The sequence below is a fragment of the Podarcis pityusensis genome (genome assembly GCF_964106645.2).
Source record: "Podarcis pityusensis genome assembly, chromosome: 4".
NCBI classification, from domain to species: domain Eukaryota; kingdom Metazoa; phylum Chordata; class Lepidosauria; order Squamata; family Lacertidae; genus Podarcis; species Podarcis pityusensis.
The window spans coordinates 21,523,710-21,546,100 of record NC_138027.1 but is presented as its reverse complement, the minus strand read 5'-3'; the positions used below and the strand labels follow the sequence as shown (position 1 = coordinate 21,546,100).

The following is a 22,391-nucleotide window of genomic DNA, read 5'->3' as shown; positions in this document are numbered from 1 at the left end:
TGGCTTTTTAAATATCACTTTGACTCACAACAAACACAGTGAAGTCAATTCCCATATCCATCTCCCAGTCACCAAGGGATATCATTTGACTGGTGGCAGCTGAATGCGAGAACCTTGGCTGCATCCATTGTAAAGCCCTGTGTCTGAAGTGATGTGAAAGTTCTCTGTGGTGGTGTGACAAGCCCATTCATGCCACTTGAACATCAAGATTGCCGGATGTGACATGGCACATTAGGTAAAGGAAAAGGGGCCCTTGACCATTAGGTCCAGTCACAGACGACTCTGGGGTTGTGGCGCTCATCTCGCTTTATTGGCCGAGGGAACTGGTGTACAGTTTCCGGGTCATGTGGCCAGCATGACGAAACAGCTTCTGGCAAACCAGAGCAGCACACGGAAACGCCGTTTACCTTTCCGCTGGAGCGGTACCTATTTATCTACTTGCACTTTGACGTGCTTTCAAACTGCTAGGTTGGCAGGAGCAGGGACCGAGCAATGGGAGCTCACCCCATCACAGGGATTTGAACCACCGACCTTCTGATGGGCAAGCCCTAGGCTCTGTGGTTTAACCCACAGTGGGAGATAATATATTTCAGAGATGCTGAATAATAATAATAATAATATTTATATCTCGCCCATCTGGCTGGGTTTCCCCAGCCACTCTGGGCTGCTCCCAACAGAATTAAAAGCACAATAAACCATCAAACATTAAAAACTTCCCAAAACAGGGCTGCCTTCAGATGTCTTCCAAAAGCCAGATAGTTGTTTATTTCCTTGACATCTGATGGGAGGGCATTCCATAGGGTGGGCGCCACTACCGAGAAGGCCCTCTGCCTGGTTCCCTGTAACCTCACTTTTGGCAGGGAGGGAACCGCCAGAAGGCCCTCAGCGCTGGACCTCAGTGTCTGGGCTGAACAATGAGGGTGAAGACACATCTGCTTTGCATGTGTAAGATGTGATCTCCAACACCTGAAATCTCTAGAGATGAAAGCTTAGGTAGCAGGCAGGAGGGCTGCTGCCAGTCAGACTAGACAATACCGGGCTAGATGGGCAAACGGTCTGGACTTCAGTTTGAGATTTTAGATGTGAAATGGAATGTTCAGATTACGCCCCATGACATCTGAAGGCAGCCCTGTTTAGGGAAGCTTTTAATGTTTGATGTATTACTGTATTTTAATATTTGATTGGAAGCCACCCAGAGCGGCTGGGGAAGCCTAGCCAGATAGGCAGGGAATAAATAAATTATTATTATTATTATTATTATTATTTTTATTTTTATTTTTATTTTTATTATTATTATTACCATTACTCAAATTGGCACCCTTGCCTCCCACACGTATTCCCCATAATGTAGATCCTTATTCCCCTCTCATTCCTGATGGAGATCTTCAGTCGCCCTTTCTTCCCAGGCAAGGGGCGGCGCCACCAATTTCTCTTTTCCTCTCACGTGCGAAAACCTCTTGGGCCGGTCCTGCTCGATTGCCTCGTGCGTAAACCCCGGGCTGCTTTGGAGAGCTGCTACCAGCCAGCGCGGACAATCTTGAAACTAGAGGGACTTGGTATCCCACCCGCTCCCCTTTGCTTTGGGGCTGGGTTCTTGCTTTTTCCAAAAAATAAAAAACCCAAAGAGATGTGGAAATGTGGAGATCCGAGCATCAGATGGGAAGCAATACTTAACTGAGATTGCCCGGGTCCTGCCATGGCATGCTTTCCCCCGCGTCCTCGTTTAAATCTGGCGATGGGCGAGGCGCGCCTTCCGCGTTGCGCGCACGTGACGCCGGCGGAGGCGAGAGGAGGAGGAGCGAGCGAGGAAGGCAGCGGCGGCGGCGGCGCGGCGAGAGGAGAGGGGCGGGCAGGCGGGCGGGCGAGTGGGGGGCGGTTGGCAGATCCACGCAGGAGGAGGAGGTGGGCGGCGGACGGAGGCGTCTCCTTTAAATCCTCCCGGCTGCAAGCAAGGCAGCGCATGTGGACGCGAGCGAGGAAGGCAGGCAGGGGCAGCGAGAGAGGGATCTCGGCGCCCTCCCGAGCAATGACCACCCGCGCGATCGCCATCCCTGCGGGACTCCCTGGCCGCCGCTGCCACCGCGCCTCGCCGGAGCTGCTCGCCATCTGATGCCCCCCTGGCCAAGCGGCAGGAGCAGACGCCACGCAGCATGTCCCGGCGCAAGATCTCGTCGGAATCCTTCAGCTCGCTCGGCTCGGACTACCTGGAGACCAGCCCGGAGGAGGAAGGCGAATGTCCCGTGGCCAGGCTGCTGTGGAACGGCAGCCGGAGCCCCCCTTCGCAGTCCGGGGCCACCACCCCCGTCGCCGCCACAGCCCCCCCGTTAGAGGCAGCGGCGGCGGCGGGGCCAGCCGCGGTCTCGGCAGCCCCCTCGGGCTCCCGGAGGGCTCCTCGCCGGAGGAGGGTCAACCTGGACTCGCTGGGCGAGAGCATCAGCCGCCTCACCGCTCCCACGGTAATTGCGCCGCGTCCGGGCCGCCATCAGGTGCAGGGGCGGTCTCGATGCATGCGACGCAGGGAAGGGAAGGGTTGCGCAGGCAAAGGCGGCCGCAGAAAGGGAAGGGGTCGAAATCCAGCAAAACCTCCGGGCGACACCAGACGCGCGTGTCGCCGCCATCACACGCGACGCTCTGCACGCGGGTTGCGCGTTCTGTTCTGCTTGCCGGGGAGAGAGGTTTTCGGAACGCGCGGAGCGGCCCTCCGTCTCTCGCCTGCATTCGGGTCCCGCCTTACGCGTTTGCTGCGGAAAACCGCGCGCACAACCGCTGATCCGGGGTTTGAAAGCGCGGTGCCGTCTGCTGCGGAGTGTCTCCCTCTGCTCCCGGTCCCCGCCTCGGCGTAACTTTGCTGTATAGCCACCCTTCCCCTTCCCGGTCCGGTTTCTGCTCCGCGCCGTCCTGTCTCATCCTGGTAACATCCCACAGCCGGCGCCTCTCCTCCTTGCTTCACCTACATAAATCGAGTGTCGTTGTCTGGTTCCGCTATCCTGGTTCGAGATCCTCAGCCAGGATCTGGGACTCCTCTTCTGGCTTCTCTCGCTGCAGCTTGTGCTGAAAGCGTGGGAAATCCGCTGCGTTTAGCGTTTCCTAAGCCACCATAACGGAGAATCGGACTGCAAGCGGAGTTATCGTTATGCACAGAATCAGCCCATGATATTTAGGTGCCTAAGGCAGAAAATTCCGATAGCTCCCCGTCCTGTGGTGTCTTCTCTCCTCTGTTCTTAGCGTGGTACACAGTCCATCCGAAGTTCTCCCATCAGTCCCGTTGAAAGGGATGAGTGATGCCCAGCCATGCATCTGGTACATCTAGGTTCCTTGGATAAATGCCGGTAGCTATGAAGGGGCATTGGCCAAAGAGCTCTATTGTCTTCATGGCCTTAGGGGAAGGACCTTAGATCAATGGTACAGCATCCATCTTGCATGCAGACGTTTCCTAGGTACAATCCCTGGCATCTTGTGGGAGAGATTCCTACTTGAAACCCTGGTCAGTGTAGGCAATATTGAGCTAGATGGAGTGAGGGTCTGACTTGGTACATAAGGCAGCTTCCTATCTCCCTCTGGGCTCCTGGCTGGCCACTGTGGTTCTTTTTACGTTCTCTTGTGTGCAAGCCATAAGAGCTTTCCAACGAGCGTTTGGGTCAAGTGCCTTGCCGCCTTTGTCAGTTGCCTCACCTTCCTTGCTTCTTATGGTACCTGAATCCATATGTAGTGGTTTGGATGCAAACATGTCTTATCGCCCAAGCATCTGCACGCTTTAAATTGTTCCTTTTTTTTAATCCGCAAAGTTTCACCTGGGCAATGTTTCACCTGCAGTCTCTGCCACCAATAATGCTTTGCATCCCCCTCCTTCTGTATTTCCTTTTAACGTGTCCCAGGCTCTACGGGATGATTCAAAAGAAGAGATTTGGAGGTAAGATATAATTCTTCTGAATTCTCCCTTACTCATCCGTCACTTGCCAAGCTCCCTGTTGATCTTCTTTACACTTCTTACATAGTCCGTATCGCAATAACTGTTGGACGCTTCCTCTGTGACACCTTTTCTGTCACTACTGTATTTCAGTTTCTGGTTATCCTTAGATATTCTCCTTGCTTCCATCATCAAATCACTGTCCCTTTATTTCCAGATCCTATGGTCAGAGTTTCTCCTAAACCCAACATTTCCCCGCTTTCCCAGCTCTGGGTTCCTCTGTTACTCTCCTAAATGCTGGTGATGACTTAGGGAAGGGCCACATAACTCAGCTTTAAGAGCTTTTCCTCGCATGCAGGATCTCCCAGGTTCAATCCCTGGAATCCCCAGGTAGAGCTGGGAATATCACCTGTCTGAAGACTTGGAGAGCTACTGTCAATCAGAGTAGACATTATTGAGCTGGGTGGACCATTGGTCTGACTCAGTATGCTTCCTGTGTGGGTGTTTTAGATGTATATGTAACATGCAAACGCAAATACCCGAATTAAGAACCTAAGAAGGAGCCTGCTGGATCAGCATTCTACTCCAGCATCCTGTTCTCACAGTGGCCTCCCAGATGCCTGTGGGAAAACTGGCAAGCAGGACCTGAGCATGAGGATTTTGATGGTCCACCCCCCAGGAAAAGTCATTTTGGGCAATTTGGAGCAAAGGAAAGGAATGTGTGTGCCTGTCGCTTCTCCGATCGAAACACCCCCTTCCTCAAATGAGGCTGCTTTTGCAGCTTGAATCCCACTGGATTCCCAAAGTGTCATTTCCTTTAAAAAGAAATGGGCAGCTGTCGTTTGGTTACATGGATTAATGTGTAAGGTGTAGCCAGGCTCTCAATGCACCGGCTTAGCCTCTTGCACTCCAGTGATCTGCACTGGCTGCTTGTGAAGATTCTCATCTGTGCGGAGAAGCTGCTCTTATTTCTGCCGGTGATGATTGCTTTGCTGTTTGACTTCAGCTCCTACAATTTTGGGCCCCTTTAGAGGAAAAGCCTCCGAAGTTTCCTACTGTTATTAGCTGTTGCTCCTAGTTACTTCTGTGCATGTCAGGTGGACCCATGTGCTGAGTTTCAAAGACTGCTGCTGAGAATCCAATCAGAAAACAATGAACTGACCACTTATCTTGGGTGCAGTACACCTTCTAAGGCTCCCATTGTCCTGAGCATTGAAAGGAAAAATCTGAAGGGGAGAAAAGAACCCTATCTCCTGTTTACAGCGTTTCAGGAAGGAAAGGAGCCACGTGTTTCAGCAGCACTGGAAACTGGGGCATTTCCCAGGGAGGCTGGAGATAACAAATCAATGGTTTGGAATTAGAAAACGCAACTGGTATCTGCAGGAAAATATTGAAATGCTCCTGTTCGGGTACCAAGATATTCCATCCCGTTCTCCCCTTTTCCACACCCTCTGATCATATTCAGTCTGCATTGGGCTGTTTTGGGGTGTCCTCCATCATAGGGTTTTTCCTCTAAAGAGCTTATGCTTTGCTGCAACCCTTACGGTTTCCCCAAGCATACTGATACTTCTCTCCTGCATGTGGATGGCGCTGTTTTGTCTTGTTAAGGACCCTTGCGGAGAACGAGTTTGCCATTTATATATAGGACTAGCAAAATCCCAATCATTATGGTGGTTGTGAAGAGAGGATATTGCATGGAGCTCCCTGTGTCCCTTGTTGCGGTTTGTGATCAGTGATAACAACTAAAGAACCATGTGTGGAGTTTGCCCCCACCGCAGCCTTGTTCCCAGTTGCAATGCTTTACTTTTCCAAACCAGAGCTCTCTTTCTTGGTCACACTAGAGCGTGACAGACTCTCGAGAAACTTCTATATGCTCTGCAGGGGTGAAAACAGCTTGTGGGACTGATTGGAAGCGGGGAAACACTTGATGGGGGGAAAAGGTTAAGCTCCCTATCTTCATGCTGCATCTCTGCTCCAAATCTATACCGAAATAATAGCTAAATATAAAATGATGGGAGCAGGTTTACTTATGACACCTGTATGCCAGTGTCTGCAATAGCTCACCAGCACTCAGGTCCATAAATTGTTTTCAGTGCTAGAACTCAGCCCTAGAATAGAGCCTCTCATATAAAAGATAGTTCCCAACATACTGTCACTTTCTGTCACGGGCTATGGAGTCTTGCTTGCCTTATACCAAGTCCACCTAGCCCAGTATGGTCCCCATCAGCTTGAACCTGGGACCATTTTCATTCAAAGCAAGTCATCTGCCAACTGAGCTGTATGTTTGTGATTAGCAGGGACAGGGGTGCAGTTAGCCTCTAATTGCATCCCTTCGTTTCCCCCTTTACATGCTCTCATAGAAGTGAATCATTGCCTTTCCCTCTGATGGGGAATAATAAATCGGTGCTGTTGGGTCACTATTGTGGTGAAAGTGAAATCTGCCTTTAGTTGGGGGACACTTCGTATTCTACCTGTTAGCCCCATTTGTTTGGCTTGATGGACATCTAGAACTTACCAGCGTCGTTTTACAGCAACTGCAATGCCTCTCTTGTTTCTCAGTGCTGTGGAGAGAAGCTAAAATTGGTGGAGAGATTATTAGGAAAGAGGTGCTTAGGATGAATGCAGTTTAGCCATGGTAGCAAACCATGGAGCACCTTCTTCCTCCACTCTGATATCTGTTTTGTGGGAGCGCTTTCGTGCCATTTTACAAAGCGTGCAAAATATTAAGGGTGGAATTGACACCATCTTGAAATCAGTGAATTGAGTTCATCACTGTCGTTGCTCTTTACACTTCATCAATCAGCACAACTTTGGGGTATATATTTGGCATCTTCATAAGTTGTGTCTAAAAATGCAGGTGTGCGTCTCTGCTCCCTCATTCCCACTGGCATTGAGCTTTCACATTACTGGATGTAATAAAGAACAATTTTTGTTGTAAATGACAAGTGTTCGTTGAAATGCTATTGCAGTGTCCTGAAAGCACCGGCTAAATTTTACTCTTTTATCTGTGCTGAAATAGTTTGTTAATGAAATGCTGAAAGCACTCAAATCTCAGTCTTAACCTTGGACAGGAGCCGTAGGAGATCCTTGTACTGTGTCAGAAGCCAGAGTGAACAAGTTGGTAGCTTAACCATAATTTCTGATGTCAGGCAGGAGTGCAGTAAATTAGATTATCTTTATTCTCTCCCCTTTCTCCCTCCAATTCAGGGCATTTGAACCCAGTGTTTAGGATTGCAGCGTACAATTCTGATTTTTGATAAATAGGTTTTGACAGGCGTAGGGGGGAAAAATCAAGGCAGTTGGTCATGCAGAATTTTGATGCTAGGGAACTGGAATAATCCTGTGTAGACTGTGGTCCTGCAAAAGATGATTGCTGATTTCTAGATATTAGGAATCAGAACTCCCCCCCCCCCCGCAAGAAGGGGTAAATAGTTCCACCTATACTATTACAGCTAGAGTTAATGATCTATTCAGTTGTTGGAGGTGGAGATTGCAATATAAAACATGCTGCAGTTATCATTCCACTTGTAGCAGGTGGTTTGTTCAAATTATAGTTGGTAAATGATAGGAATCACTGGGCAATCTATTGTCTGTGTGCCACATTCCCATTTTTTGGGGGGAAAAAGATCTCTATCTGAGCTCTTGATTTATTGGTCTGTCAATTGCTATGGTTCATCCTTGCTTTTGACATCCTTTTTATTCATCGTGACAACAGTGGATAAAGCAAACGAGCACTGGGCTGGATATAGGTGAAGAGATTTATCAGTATATTACATGGTTAACTGTAGTACAGTTTGTTTAACTAGCATTTTCTTTCATTGGTTTCCAACTCCCCCCCCCCTTTTTTTTGAGTAAGCAGACCTAACAGTTGGTGCTATGATGTCAAAATCAACCAAAGACATCCCAGCTAGCCTGCGGTATATTTTATCTATCTAATAAGATAGTGACATAATTTTCATAACTCTCGTACGGTATGTTTCAAAGTGATCTGATGAAGTGCATTGTTGTATTCCCCTCCCCACTCCAAGATCATCCAGAGCTGGCACTGCTTCAGATTTTAGCAGTTATATTTTCACATTTTGATGCATCATTAACCCTCCCATAATGAGATAGCTTAAAAGGTAGGTCCAGATATTCAGACCATAAAAGAATATTTATTTGCCACTGTTAATCTGAGGAAACAAACACACATTAAGGGGAATGCTCCTTCTGACCATTCTGGGCTGTCCATCCCCCATCCCCTGCCACATTTGTAAGTTAATTTTTCAGATCATGGCTGAGCCAACAGACTACTTGTTGCTTTGGTTTTCAAGTTACTTTAGTAATTATCACTGCAGATCTCTGCTGCTGAAAAGGTGCTTTGCATACATCCCTGCCTCCACTTCTTCACAGTACATTCAATAACAATATTTAATATTTAACGTTTTTATATTGTCATAAGGTTCGTCAGTATTATTATGCCCCATATTAAAAAGGGGGTGGGGGAGGCAGAGAGTGTGTGGCTTGTCTAAGACAAGAGTGTTTATTGCAGAGCACAGATATGAGCTGGGGGATTCTTGATTTTTTGCTCAGCCTCTTAGACGCTACACCACATCACCTCTCAGTTTGGCACGATAGAGTTTACTGGGTCTATAGCCCCAGATTCAATCCCTGGAAGGACCGGGAGAGACTCTCCAACCAGAACCCTGAAGAGTTACTGTCAGTCTGTGTTGGCAATATTGAGCTAGATCAGGGTTTCCCAAACTTGTGCCTCCAGCTGTTTTAGGACTGCAACTCCCATCATCCCTAGCTAGTAGGACCAGTGGCCAGGGATGATGGGAACTGTAGTCCAAAAACAGTTGGGAGACCCAAGTTTGAGAAATTCTGAGCTAGGTGGACCAATGGACTGACTCCATGTAAAAAAAACATCCTGTGCACCGAAATACACTGCAGGTTTCCCATAAGAACAGCAGAATTTATATAGTGCTTCTGAGTGTTCAAACTGTTTTACAAAATTATTGCATGCCTTTATCACAACTCTGCAAGATCTGCTGGGGCGTTGCAGGGCTTTGCAACTGTGACATAGTGAGCTGAGCAGAACGGCAGGCGAGAGGCAGGGGTTGTGCCAAATTTTGGGCTTGCACAGGGCACCACTTAAATTTGAAAGGCCAAAGTCTGCCCTTTGCTGGCATTTCTATTCCAATTTTGCAGATTGGGGGAGGGGAGTCTGGTTTAGGCTGATAGTGAATTAGCAAAGGCTGCCTATGATGGTTCATATGCAAAGCAATATGGTTTGGAAGATTGGGGGCAGGGCTGCTTCTGGTCCCAGAGTTTCCGCAGACCCAACTCATTTCTTCTTGTTTAGCTCAGGTGATGTTTTCTCACAGGCATAGGCAAACTTGCCCCTCCAGATGTTTTGGGACTACAGTTCCCATCATCCCTGACCACCGGTCCTGTTTGCTAGGGATCATAGGAGTTGTAGTCCCAAAATATCTGGAGGGCTGAGTTTGCCTATGCCTGTTTTATCATCATGTCTGAACTAGCAATCGCCTCCCTCCCAAACCAGAATCAAACCCTGGTTTGCGATCCTTGATCATGATTAAATTGCAGATTACGATACTTCATTGACATTTATAATATCATCGTTTCCAAACTATGTGTTAGGAAGGGAAATAGAGGCAAGTGTCACGTTGCGGTGTGTTGTTATCCTGGAGTTTAGATCTGAATCTCAGATGCAAAATATTTCATTCTGATCAGATGGCTGCATTGCACAATGGCAGTTCCATTTGTCTGAGTCTTCTCTCCCAGAATAGTAACCGTACATGCCAGAATATTGGAACATTCAAGAAATTATTTCTTAAATCTTAATAATCGTGATTGCTAGATGGATTACCTAGATTTGGAGTAAGTGGTGCTTTAGCACATTATGAGTCTTTGACCCACCAAATCAAGCACAGCCCACCTAGTGCGCATTGTGGCCTGCCAGATATGTGACAATCACTTCATTGTTTTTTTTAGTTGTAGACAGGCAGCAGAACTAGGGCGCTTGTCAAACCCTTGGTGGTTGTCATAAATGACTGGTGGTTTACATTCGGATTGATGGATTATGAATTGTGTATGCCTGGGACAACTTTTTTCACCTTCTATCACACTACATAGGACCAGGAGCTTAAAGATGCTCCAGATATACATTTAACAATGCTTGGGTTATATTGCTTTTATTCTGTGCTTAAATTTAGAGATAACTGGAGTGTATGCAGGATAAATTTAGAAAGGAACTGAAGGTTATCCGGCCCAGCCTTTTTATTCTAAGGCAGGATCCGTCAAACACAATTCTTTGTGGGCTGATTTCACACATAATACACATGCCCATCATTTTATGACTATCGCATCAAGTGGGTGACTTGAAACTGGAGATCAAACACCCCAGATAGAACTTCCACATCATCTCAAACGCAAATATTTTCAAAGGAGTTGACTCATGCATTTAGCTGTGATGCAAAAGATGAGAAATCAAGTGATGTACAAGCTATACATGAATTGGTTCCAAGCGAATGATCGCTATTCTCTTCAGTAATGAGAGAGTCTTTAGAATAATTGAATTTTGGAACTGGGAGAGATTCCTCCAAAGTCATCTAGTCCAACTCCCGCTCGGTGCAGACTTAACGCAGGAAGCAACTACAGCATCTCTGAAAAGTAGGCATCCAGCTCCAGTCTGAACCCTCCACTGATGGAGATTCCACCAGCAGAAGCTGCTATATGAGAGCTAATGGGGCACTGCCCCAGCAACAGCAATCTACCCTCAGCCAGCCCCCACCTGCCTGCCTTACTTGCAGCTCATCTCGGAGGCAACGTTGCCTATCAGCTTCCTCCTCCTTAGTATTGCGGGAGTTTGGATGACATGACCTTTGTGGTCCCTTCCATTTCTACAGTTCTGTGATGCCAGGACTCTTATGCTCAGCACTGCGGTGTTCCTGGCTTCCAGCTGCAGTGGATCAGACAAGCGTTTGATTCGTCATCCCCCCTCTCTATTTTCATTCTTTCAGTCTCACCAATGGGCCATTTTCACGATGGGGAGAGATTGCCAATGACCCATCTGTATTCTTGTTCCGGGATGCGGGTGGCGCTGTGGGTTAAACCACAGAGCCTAGGACTTGCCGATCAGAAGGTCGGCGGTTCGAATCCCCGTGACGCGGTGAGCTCCCATTGCTCGGTCCCAGCTCCTGCCAACCTAGCAGTTCGAAAGCAAGTCAAAGTGCAAGTAGATAAACAGGTACTGCTCCGGTGGGAAGGTAAACGGCGTTTCCGTGTGCTGCTCTGGTTCGCCAGAAGCGGCTTAGTCATGCTGGCCACATGACCCAGATACGCTGGCTACCTCGGCCAATAAAGCGAGATGAGCGCCGCAACCCCAGAGTTGGCCACGACTGGACCTAATGGTCAGGGGTCCCTTTACCTTTACCTTTTTATTCTTGCTCCACTGAAGCTGAAAACCACCATACTACTCATCCCCTGGTTTTGAATCCCATTGTTGTAAACAGTTGGACCTCAACCATTGCAATTTGAGATTCCTGCATTGCGTTGCAGGGGGGTTGAGCTAGATGACCCTTGGGGTCCTTTCCATCTTTTCCATTTTGTGATTTTATGATTCTGTGGCTCCACCTGTCTTTGGCCCTGGCTCTTCCTCCAATGAGTTCCCTGCCTTCTGCCCTGCCAGTCCCATTGGGCACCAGCTCCCCATCTCTAGAGGCAGTCTGTGTCACTGTTGAACGGCTTAGGAAATTTCCCCTGATGTTTAGCTGAAAGTTGCTACCTTGCAATTTCTTTGCAATGCTGTCTTAGCTCTCCCATGCTGTGCTTCCACTTGGTAATTGGCAGGTACGAAATGGATGGAAGAAAGCAGGAGATGTTGGAAAAAGGAAGTCGAAGAAAGAAAGAAAAATAAGTGAGTTTTCTGTAGCATATGGGAGAGCCATATCCTTATGTAGAATATTATACAGAACACAGAAAAGTTCTGTAAACTATTCCTCTGAGCGATGCAGGTTGCTGGTTGTTGTCAGCACTTGCGAAAAGTTAGAAATTACACGGTTAAGCAAAAATAAAATCTGCAAAGACATGTGCATAACTGGCAGTGAAAAATGGACTCCAATCGGAAATGTAGCCTTGTGACTACGTAACAAGTGAAAAACCAGTCTGTGGGTGCAAGAGATAACAGAGTTATAAAACTTAGAAAATCCATTGTGAAAATGCTTTGAGCAAGTTGTCTGCAAAAAGACTGGGGTCATCCAGTCAGATGAACGGGGTACAAATAATAAAATTGTTGTTGTAATAATTAAGCATAAACCAGACACAGAAAACATAGCTGGATAGTTGGCATAAAATTATAAGCCACTTATTAACTAACAGCACAATCTTAATCATGTCTACTGAATTCATTGGGGATTACTCAGAGGAAAGTAGAGTTAGGATTGCAGCCTAAATAACCAAATAAACATAATTACAGTATATTTATTTGTTTGAAGCTGTAATGCTATATATGCTTATCTGGAAACAAGTCCCATTCAACTCAGTGGGACTTAATTTGGAGCAGGTTTGCACTGTATGTTTAGAATTTTAGCGTATTTTTCAGCCCCAGGTTGGAGCATGGCTTTTAAAAATAAAATATTTTTTTCCACTGTGATTTTGCTTGCTTTATGGCGGAGTTGTTAATTTGTTGTTTATTTGGACCTGTTTATATGATTTTGCAGTGTTTGTATATTGCTGTTTCTCTCTGTTTATTTTTATTGCTTTCCCCACTTGCTCTGCAGTTGAAAATATTTAATGAAGAATGTGCTGTAAATACTGCAAATCATAATAAAGATAATAACAAGCCCCAACATCCCCAACCACACTGGCATAAGTGATGCAAATCATGCTAATTTGCGCATATTTCCTTGGTTAGTATCTTATATTTTATTTCTGGCAGTTATAGGAAGGGACAATGAGCTGGTAAAGGGCTATTTCCAACTATATTTGTCTAGGCAGTAAGCAGCACATGATCTGAGTCACAAAGCATTCATCTTCTTTTGACTTCCATTCAACTATCTGGAAATCACTTCCCCAAAATATCTGTTGCATTGGAGTTGATTTGCACTGTGGGGCCCGGTAGATTGGGATGTGGGTAGTGCTGTGGTCTAAACCACTGAGCCTCTTGGGCTTGCCCGTCAGAAGGTTGGCGGTTCGAATCCCTGTAACGGAGTGAGCTCCCGTTGCTCTGTCCCAGCTTCTGCCAACCTAGCAGTTTGAAATAATAATAATAATAATAATTTTATTATTTATACCCCGCCCATCTGGCTGGGTTTCCCCAGCCACTCTGGGCGGCTTCCAGCAAAGTATTAAAATACAGTAGTCTGTTAAACATTAAAAGCTTCCCTAAAGAGGGCTGCCTCCAGATGTCTTCTAAAAGTCTGGTAGTTGTTGTTCTCTTTGACATCTGGTGGGAAGGCGTTCCACAGGGCTGGTGCCACTACCAAGAAGGCCCTCTGCCTGGTTCCCTGTAACTTGGCTTCTCACAGTGAGGGAACCGCCAAAAGGCCCTTGGTGCTAGACCTCAGTGTCTGGGCAGAACGATGGGGGTGGAGACGCTCCTTCAGGTATGAAAGCATGCCGGTGCAAGTAGATAAATAGGTACCGCTGAGGCGGGAAGGTAAACGGTGTTTCCATGTACTCTGGTTTCCGTCACGGTGTTCCCTTGCGCCAGAAGTGGTTTAGTCATGCTGGCCACGTGACCCGGAAAGCTGTCTGTGGAGAAACGTCGGCTCTCTCGGCCTGAAAGCAAGATGAGCACCGCAACCCCATAGTCGCCTTTGACTGGACTTAACTGTCCAGGGGTCCTTTACCTTTTTTAAACCTTTAGTAGGTTTTGACAGTTGCAGGGACAGAGCTCAGTGGTCACAACTGCAAAAGGTGTCTGTTCACCTAAGATGCAAATTTTATTTTATTTTTTAAAAGCTGAAGCCTTGCTCTTAGCTTTCGTCTAACCAAGGCTTCTTTTTACCCAGAACTCACAGGAACTCAGTTCTGGCACCTCTCAGGTGAGCGCCATTGCTATTCAAAGAGAATGAGGGAGGTGTTCATGGTGAGTTCCGACACCTCCTTTTCTAGAAAAATAGCACTGTGTATAACTTGCCTGAAATTTCAAGAAATTGTGTCAGAGAACTTAGAATCTAGCCTTGCTGGACACATTTCTGCAACAGATTAGTCTAGTGCGAATCATTCACTGCACTGTGGTGTATCTATATTTGATATGTTGGCAGAGACCATTAAGCGCACCATTTCTCAAACCTTCACAAGTCATTTTGGAATCTCAGCTTTACTTAGTGTTACTTATGACATCAGAGTCCTTCTGTGTTTAACTTTAGTGCTATGACAAGTATTCAAAATTGCTATGATCTGTTGTTTCGTGTTTTGTTTTGTTTTTAAAAAAACACATTAGCACTGTTGGGGCTATTCATTCTTACAGTACACAGCTGATGTTCAGCAATCTTGATAGTCAGGGCACTGCTTTTACTGCAGCTGAGGATATGGTCAAACCACCAAGATGCCTTTCCATTTCCATTTTTCAAAATTTTTAATTTGGTTTTTAGAATGCAAAATTATAAAAAAAATCAATTACATATCATATACAGTGGTACCTCGGGTTAAGAACTTAATTTGTTCTGGAGGTCCGTTCTTAACCTGAAACTGTTCTTAACCTGAAGCACCACTTTAGCTAATGGGGCCTCCTGCTGCTGCCGAGATGCCGGAGCACAATTTCTGTTCTCATCTTGAAGCAAAGTTCTTAACCTGAAACACTATTTCTGGCTTAGTGGAGTTTGTAACCTGAAGCGTATATAACCTGAAGCGTATGTAACCCGAGGTACCACTGTAAAGAGATTCCTCTGAATCTCAGGACTCCCCCCCCCTTTCCCTGGAGTCCCATTTTAATCATTTAAAACTGCATCTTCTTCAAACTCTAACTATTATATCAATCCATATTTTCCGTGAAACAGTACAAGTGAAATCAAATTCTGCCAATGTTTCCATCTGCTTACAGTGGCCTCTTAGATAACTTATGAATTTTTCCTATTCTTTTATAAAGTTTTTCTCCTCTTGGTTCCTGAGTTTTCCAGTCAGCTTTGCCATTTCAACATAGCCCATCAGCTTGGTTTGCCATTCTTCTCTGTTAGGGACTGTATCCTCTTTCCATCTCGCTTTGCCTTTCCATTTTCAGAATCCGTTCCAGCTATGCATGAGCTATGGTTCTCTAGCAGTGGTGGCTGGTGCTCAATATGACTATTATTTGAATTTATACCTCGCCCTTCCTTCCCCAAGGAGGCCAGGGTGGCAGACAGACACGCAGTTTAAAAACAAAGTAAAAACATTTCAAAACAGTTAAAACGTTCTAAAAGCAATTGTAGTTTTGATTAAGTGGGCACAAGATGTTGGACATAACATAATGATGGCTGACTGGGAACAGTTATGGACCACAGGTATGAAGTTTACGGCATGCAATGCCTTAAGAGAGAATATTATGAAAATGATATACAGGTGGTACATGACACCAGTCAAGCTTGCAAAAATCTATCATTTGCCCGATAATAAATGTTGGAAATGTAAAGAAACTAAAGGTACATTCTTTCACCTTTGGTGGACGTGCCCAAGGATTAAGGCTTTCTGGGAGATGATTTATAATGAAATGAAAAGAGTATTTAAATATACCTTCTTGAAGAAACCAGAGGCCTTTCTCCTGGGCATGGTCGGCCAAACGGTGCCAAAGAAGGACAGAATTTTTTTTATGTATGCCACAACAGCAGCAAGAATACTTATTGCAAAGTATTGGAAGACACAAGATTTACCCACTCTGGAAGAATGGCAGATGAAAATGATGGACTATATGGAACTGGCGGGAATGACTGGCAGAATCCGAGATCAGGGAGAAGAGTCGGTGGAAGAAGACTGGAAGAAATTTAAAGACTATTTACAGAAATACTGCAAAATTAATGAATGTTAGAATGATGTCAGAATGAAATTAAGTGGTCTTAGCAACAATGTTATAAAGGTGTATGTACAAATGGATTGTTAACAGATGAGAATTTAAAGTTATAATATGTTAAGTTAAAGGATTAAGATAAAAACAAAGAGGGAAAGGAATTGCTGAATTAACTAATAGAACTGGAATACAAAAAAGGGAGGTGTGAGGAAGTCAGGGAAGTAAGGAAATGAAATGTAAGTTATGGAAAGATCGATGTGTTTTTCTTTTAAGTGTTTTTTATCTTTTTTTCTGTATTTTGTATTTTGTATTTTTGTATTTTTCCTTTCTTTTTTATCTATGTAATGTTTTTTTCTTTGAAACTTTAATAAATATCATTTTTAAAAAAATAAATAAATAAAAGCAATTGTAGTTTATATTCTTGTATCCAGTGATCACTGGGTTGCCAGGAACAGCATTCTCCAGTCTCGTGGAACGTTTCCAGGAACGTTTTTCAAATTCCTCCTGAAAGTTAATGATGATGGAGTCAGGCATCCCTCATTGAGGAAGGCATCCCGTGAATGTGGAGCCACCACTGAAAAGGCCCTGTCATGGATCAGGCGCAATTGGGCAGCCCTCAATGGCTTCACCACTAACAAGGCCTCAGCCGATGATTGTAGGGTCATAAATTGTTGATATTGGGGAAGGTGCCTTTAAAGGTACTTGAACCCCCGGTCATTTGGGGCTTTATGTACTAGTACAGGGAGGGTGAAAGGCAGGGAGATGGAGCAAGAGCCAATGACTGAATCCATTGATTTGAATTTTACCTGCACCCATCTCTTTGCTGAGTTCTACAAGGGCAACAAGGGACGCAGGTGGCACTGTGGGTTAAACCACAGAGCCTAGGACTTGCCGATCAGAAGGTTGGCAGGTTCGAATTCCCGCCTCCTGTTGTTCGGTCCCTGCTCCTGCCAACCTAGCAGTTCGAAAGCATATCAAAGTGCAAGTAGATAAATAGGTACTGCTCCGGCAGGAAGGTAAACGGCGTTTCCGTGCGCTGCTCTGGTTCGCCAGAAGCGGCTTAGTCATGCTGGCCACATGACCCGGAAGCTGTCTGCAGACAAACGCCGGCTCCCTTGGCCTATAGCGTGAGATGAGTGCGCAACCCCAGAGTCGGTCACGACTGGACCTAATGGTCAGGGGTCCCTTTAGCTTTACCTTTACAAGGGCAACACAGACTAGTGTGCTATTCAGCCTAACCGACCAGCCTCCCCACTGCTCTCTAGGGTTGTAGGCCTGGCCACTTAAGCCCAGACTGAAGATGAAAAGCATTTACTGGTGATTGCCAGTTATTCTCAGGACTTTTAAGTTTCCCTTTTTTTATATTTTAGGCCATTTATCCTCGCCAAGTGGCTCCTTTGGCGAGCATCGTTGTGCTCTTCAGATCTTTAACTTTGGTGCGCTTTAAACATTTTAAGCATGCACTTCATAAGTGCATGACAGTTGAAGTGCCTTAATGGCTCTGCTAGAAGTCACTTAGCTTCTCGCTGAGAAGTGAGGGGAGGATCCTATTAGGTTTAGATGGAACCTTTTCCCCAAGAAGTAGTAGGACTCTGTCAGAGATGGGCGGCGTGTCTAGGCTCTGGATTTCCAAACTCCACAGACTTCCTTTCGGCTCAAATGTAACCTGTGACATTGGTTGCTTTTAAATATTTGCTTGTATTCAGTGATCTTCATCTGCATCCTTCTCCCGGCTTTTAGAGGTAATACACTTGCATGTCTAAACAGCTTTTAATCTCAAGAGGAAGGTGTAGCTGTCAGGAGTTCAGCCTGCACTCGAGTAGGACCCTGATAGAGACACATGCCCGACTGGTATGTTCTCTCCCTCCTGGTCGTTCGTTTGGGAGCTTCAAGAGCTTTCTTCTGCCTGAACATCACAGCAACTGATGCCAACTGACACCGGCACACTTAGGGATCTGCAGAGTTTTCGCAGATTTTCATGACAGACCTCAGCAACTCAGCATTTTGGCTAATCTACTTTATTTACATATAAACACACACGGAGCACTGCAACATGGCTCCCTCCCTCTCTAGCATCAGACAGCAAAGAGGAAAAGAACAAAGGACAATAGTCCCACTTCAAAGAACACAGTAACACAAACATCCTGTCTCCGTCACTTCCCACTCTGTGGAGTCAAAACATATACCGTCATGTGAAAGACAAAAATCCCATGACTGCAATCATGGAGCAGGAATTCTAACAGTAGCTTCACATTCTACATTTTCGTAAAGGGCAGTCTACGGAAAGTGAGTAGCTCAGGCATAAGGCTAGGGTTCTTGTGCTTGATTTCCACAACCCTGGAGATGAAGCCCATTGGCAAGCCCTTCTAACATACTTGCTGGATATGTTGTTTCAGATTTTATGGAAGGAGAGGCAAAATGCCCAAATTACCATAAGGGCAGAGGGGACGTCACCCCCTTGCCTCTAGAAGTCTTCATGGAGGCATACTTTAGCAAAAGTGGGACAGGGGGATCGGAGGGTGAGGCTTGTAGGCTTCATTAAGAGTCCCCTATCTTTCACCTTATTGGGCCCGACACATTTTGCTGCCTGAAGCAAAGGATAATACGGTGTTCCTCCTTCACCCCCCAATAAACTGGATTGGTAGTTGAATCTTATTTTAGCACCAGCCTTGGAACAGCATCCTGTACCTGAGTGCAGTAGGCTATCTTAAGAGGTGCAGAGCAGGTTTAACGGCTTAGGGAGACTGTTGGGAGGGACACCTACTGCCTGAAGCAGTTCCTTTTCTGTGCCTAATGGTAGGACTGGGCCTGCCCCCTGACAACAACTGGGGTAGGGAAGATATTTTACTAGGGAGTAGGAAAGAGATCCAAAGGACCCACTCTAGATTAAGTTAAGTTGCAAAGCAGCAGTAAATATTGTGGTGTTTTTTTAGAAAAAGAAATACAGTCATACCTCGGGTTAAAGTTGCTTCAGGTTGAGCGTTTTTGGGTTGCGCTCCGCGGCGACCCGGAAGTAACGGAACGTGTTACTTCCGGGTTTTGCAGCTCACACACGTGCAGACGCTCAAAATGACGTTGCGTGCATGCGCAGACACGGTGACGCAGATGCGATCCCGTTCGCATCCAGAGGTACCACTGTAAACACAAACACACACAATAACCTCACAACAACTATAACAATGTTATCATTACAAAATTAGCAAGTGTTTAGAACAAGAAGTCCTCCATGTTTAATTGTGGCTCATGAGAAAAGTTCTCCTGAGGCAGAATCAGCATGGTTTGAAACACTGGGAGGGCCATGCCTTTTCTTAAATAAGACCTGGGATTCTTCTTGTTGTTTTTCTTTCCTAAATGTGTGTGGCTGAGAATCTGGATTAAATTTTACCAGTTAGCTGTTGTCCATTTACCACAGTGATAACACACAGTAGTGACTTTGGTGTAAGTGTCACATATCCTCACGAGATAATGAACTTGGAGGTTAGACTGCGAAGTCGCTGCCGGAGGCGCTCTGTGTAATGAGGCGTCCAAAATATATGATACCAAAAGTAGTTTCCTAATTTTGATGCTCTAATTGCGATCAATCAGGGTGGATTTGGCTCACGGTCACCAGTCATGTATTGTGGTACATGACCATATTCCCCTCACAGAGCTACGATTACCCCTGCGATTGTTAAGCTACTCCGGCACTTGTAACACTATGAGAGGAACACGGATCTTCTAAAAACTCAGCCCTCTTAACAGACTATAGTCCCCAATATTCTTTGAGGAAAGCCATGGTGTTCAATGTGGTATGACACTGCTTTAAACACCTAAGGCAGATAGGGCCTGTGGTCTTTACCACAAGTGAGAAAGGACATGTTTCTAAAATGCTTTGCTTCAGACAGGACAGCTTTTTATTCCACGAAACCTCACAGCTGCAGAAAACATTTTTGTCCTGGCTTTCTGTTTTCCTGTAACTGCAGGTATCTGTGAATAGGAATCGTATGATGAAAGCGATACAAATGAAGATAAATTCAATGAATAATAATAGTAACAAAAAGATAGGGACGTAGACAGGTTAAGAGCACTTGACGCTGGTGAATAATGCAAAGCGAAACAAATGCTTTTTAAAAAAGAGACAGGTTACTGTTTGCGTAATTTAATTGCGTATTGTCTTTATAGAGTTGCCAGTTTTTCTTTGTTTCATTTTAATTGTGCAAAATCTGGCAACTGGTCAAATTGACCTCAGGTTTCAAGATAAAAGTCAATGGAGAAAGAGTTTAATTCCTGGGAGATGAACACTGTGTTCTTCTTTTATCCCTTTCTTCTCAGCAAAAATTGGTGCTGTGGAGCTGCTCAATTGACCTTCCCCCATCCCCCCCAAGCAGCATCTGAAGAGAATTTCTGCTCCATCAGGTCCTTAGGTTTTAAACACCTGCTTCTCCAAATGGGAGGAAGCTGCTTCCTTATGTGTGGTCTCATTTAGATAGAGCTTATGTTGATTTTTTATTTTATTTTATTTTGCTAGAGCACATCGGATTTTTAAATGCTTTCCTGAGACAGTAAATTTGACTCCTGCTGGGAGCAGATGTAATTGCCAACTTGATTTTTTTAAAAAAACAACAACAACAATCCCAAACCTGTTCAAAGGCTTAACCCTATTTCCCTCCTTTCTTTTTCGAGTCTATGCTGAGCTGCACATCTAAATGCAAAAGGCCAGGTAAATTGCTAGCTCCTGCTGTTAGAAGAAGGCTCCTACAAGTTGTGCGTTCTACTTACGGCCGATATTGGGCATTGTATGGATCTTTCGTTTGTGCTGCCGTTGCAGCGAGAATAATTGAACTGTGATTTATCGCAATTTTTATTAAATTGACTTGGCATGATGGCCTTCCTTTTCTTGCATATTGACAGGACAGGGGAAAGATGACTGAATTCAGCGTTTGAGACCTAAAATACAGCTGAAGTTCAAGGTCCCTCATTGAAGTACACGTAATTAAAAGCGATTTATATTCACCTCTGCAATTTGGAGTCCACGCAGGGATCATTATTGCCAGCCTGATTTTCTTAATGTGTGTTTTTAAGCCACATTTATCAAAATTAAGTAATATGTGAGTAATCTTCCCAGTTTTGTTTTTGCAATAAATAGCAACCATTTTATCCACGCATTTGCAGGCTCAAACACACACATCAGCTGTGCCATGCGAAATTAAAGTGCCTTCAGACTGTCACTATTTTGCAGGAGGGATTCAAGCACATGCCTGGAAATTTAGGTTTGCACAATTAAAGTAGGTTAAAGTGGTCTGTCGCTCTAGCTCAACAAATCCACTTGAAAAAAGAATGGGACTTCTTTGCAACTTGGAAAGTGACAGGGAAATGCATTGAAAAGTATGGGATGAAGAAAGGTTTGTAAATGGGAGACATAGAAACATCCTGCTAGCAAATCAAGATGCATGCCAAATGAATGATCACTGTCATATAAGAACTCCTACAGGTATTGCAGTAGGGAAGAGACAGTACAAGGTGGCAACCCTGGCTCCCTCGGCTGCCATGACTCAGGGAAGCATTGATGGGGAGAGATGAAGGCGGAAGGGAGGAGGAATGAAGCAGAGAGAGATGCAGGCGGAAGAACAAGGCTGGAATGGATCTGCAAGTGACGCTTGGGTGATTGGCTCCAGCAATGGCAGAAAGCAGGAGACTGCTTCCAGTGACAGATGCGAGCAGAAGCTACAGATCCATTCCAGCCTTTTTCTCCTGCCTGTGTCTGTCACTGTCTCATAGTTATGTTTTCCTTCCTGTTTTTTAGTGCTGTTTCTTTATTGCTCTTGCGTTTCTTTGTAGTTTTATGCTGGTTTTATACTCATTTTTCTGCTGGTGCAACTTTTGTATTGCTTGTTCTACTTGATAATACAGTGGTACCTCGGTTTATGAACTTAATCCGTTCCAGAAGTCTGTTCCTAAACCGAAACTGTTCTTAAACCGAGGTGTACTTCCCCTAATGAGGCCTTCTACCATTCAGATTCCATTCTTAGACCAAGGTAAAGTTTGCAAACCGGGACACTACTGGTTTTGTGGAGTTTGTGAACCGAATCGTTTGTAAACAGAACTGTTCTTAAACCCAAGGTACCACTGTATTTGTTTTCTATTGATTTTTAAATTGTGAGTTGGCCTGATGACAATTCAAGTTGAGCAGCATATAAACCTTATGCATACAAGACTGTTTTAATCCCTACCCACCTTCTCGGGTGATGAGATCAGCAAAGTGGGCCCTCTTGGTTGTTCCCTGCTCAAAGTGTGGGGAATAGCAGCCCAGGAGAGGGCTTTCCCTGTGAATGGCTCCACAGAGCTGGGTCTATCATATTCAGTGTACTGTACAGCTCTCACCATAATCTGATGATACACCTTTTTAAGTTGGCCTTTGAGGTATTTTGTTTTGTGGTCCTCACATTTGTACTGCTTTGATCCCTTATGAATTTTTTTTTTAAGAATTAATTGTAGCAGTTTGTTTTCAGAATTTTTTAT

At 45.2% G+C, this 22,391-nt stretch overlaps 1 protein-coding gene across 2 annotated transcripts in view; it reads left to right on the top strand.

Moving 5' to 3' along the window:
- The first annotated feature begins 1,598 nt into the window (after window positions 1-1,598).
- The window catches only part of GUCY1A2 (guanylate cyclase 1 soluble subunit alpha 2), a 146,737-nt gene continuing 125,944 nt past the window's right edge, over window positions 1,599-22,391 (top strand). Inside the window, exon 1 of one of the 2 annotated variants that reach the window (XM_081002045.1) lies at window positions 1,599-2,456. In XM_081002045.1, the coding sequence (XP_080858171.1) occupies window positions 2,151-2,456 (306 nt within the window). In that variant the 5' untranslated portion in view covers window positions 1,599-2,150. Of the gene's footprint in view, window positions 2,457-13,944; window positions 14,001-22,391 lie in introns of those variants that run through there. The other variant, XM_081002046.1, reaches the window with a different exon arrangement.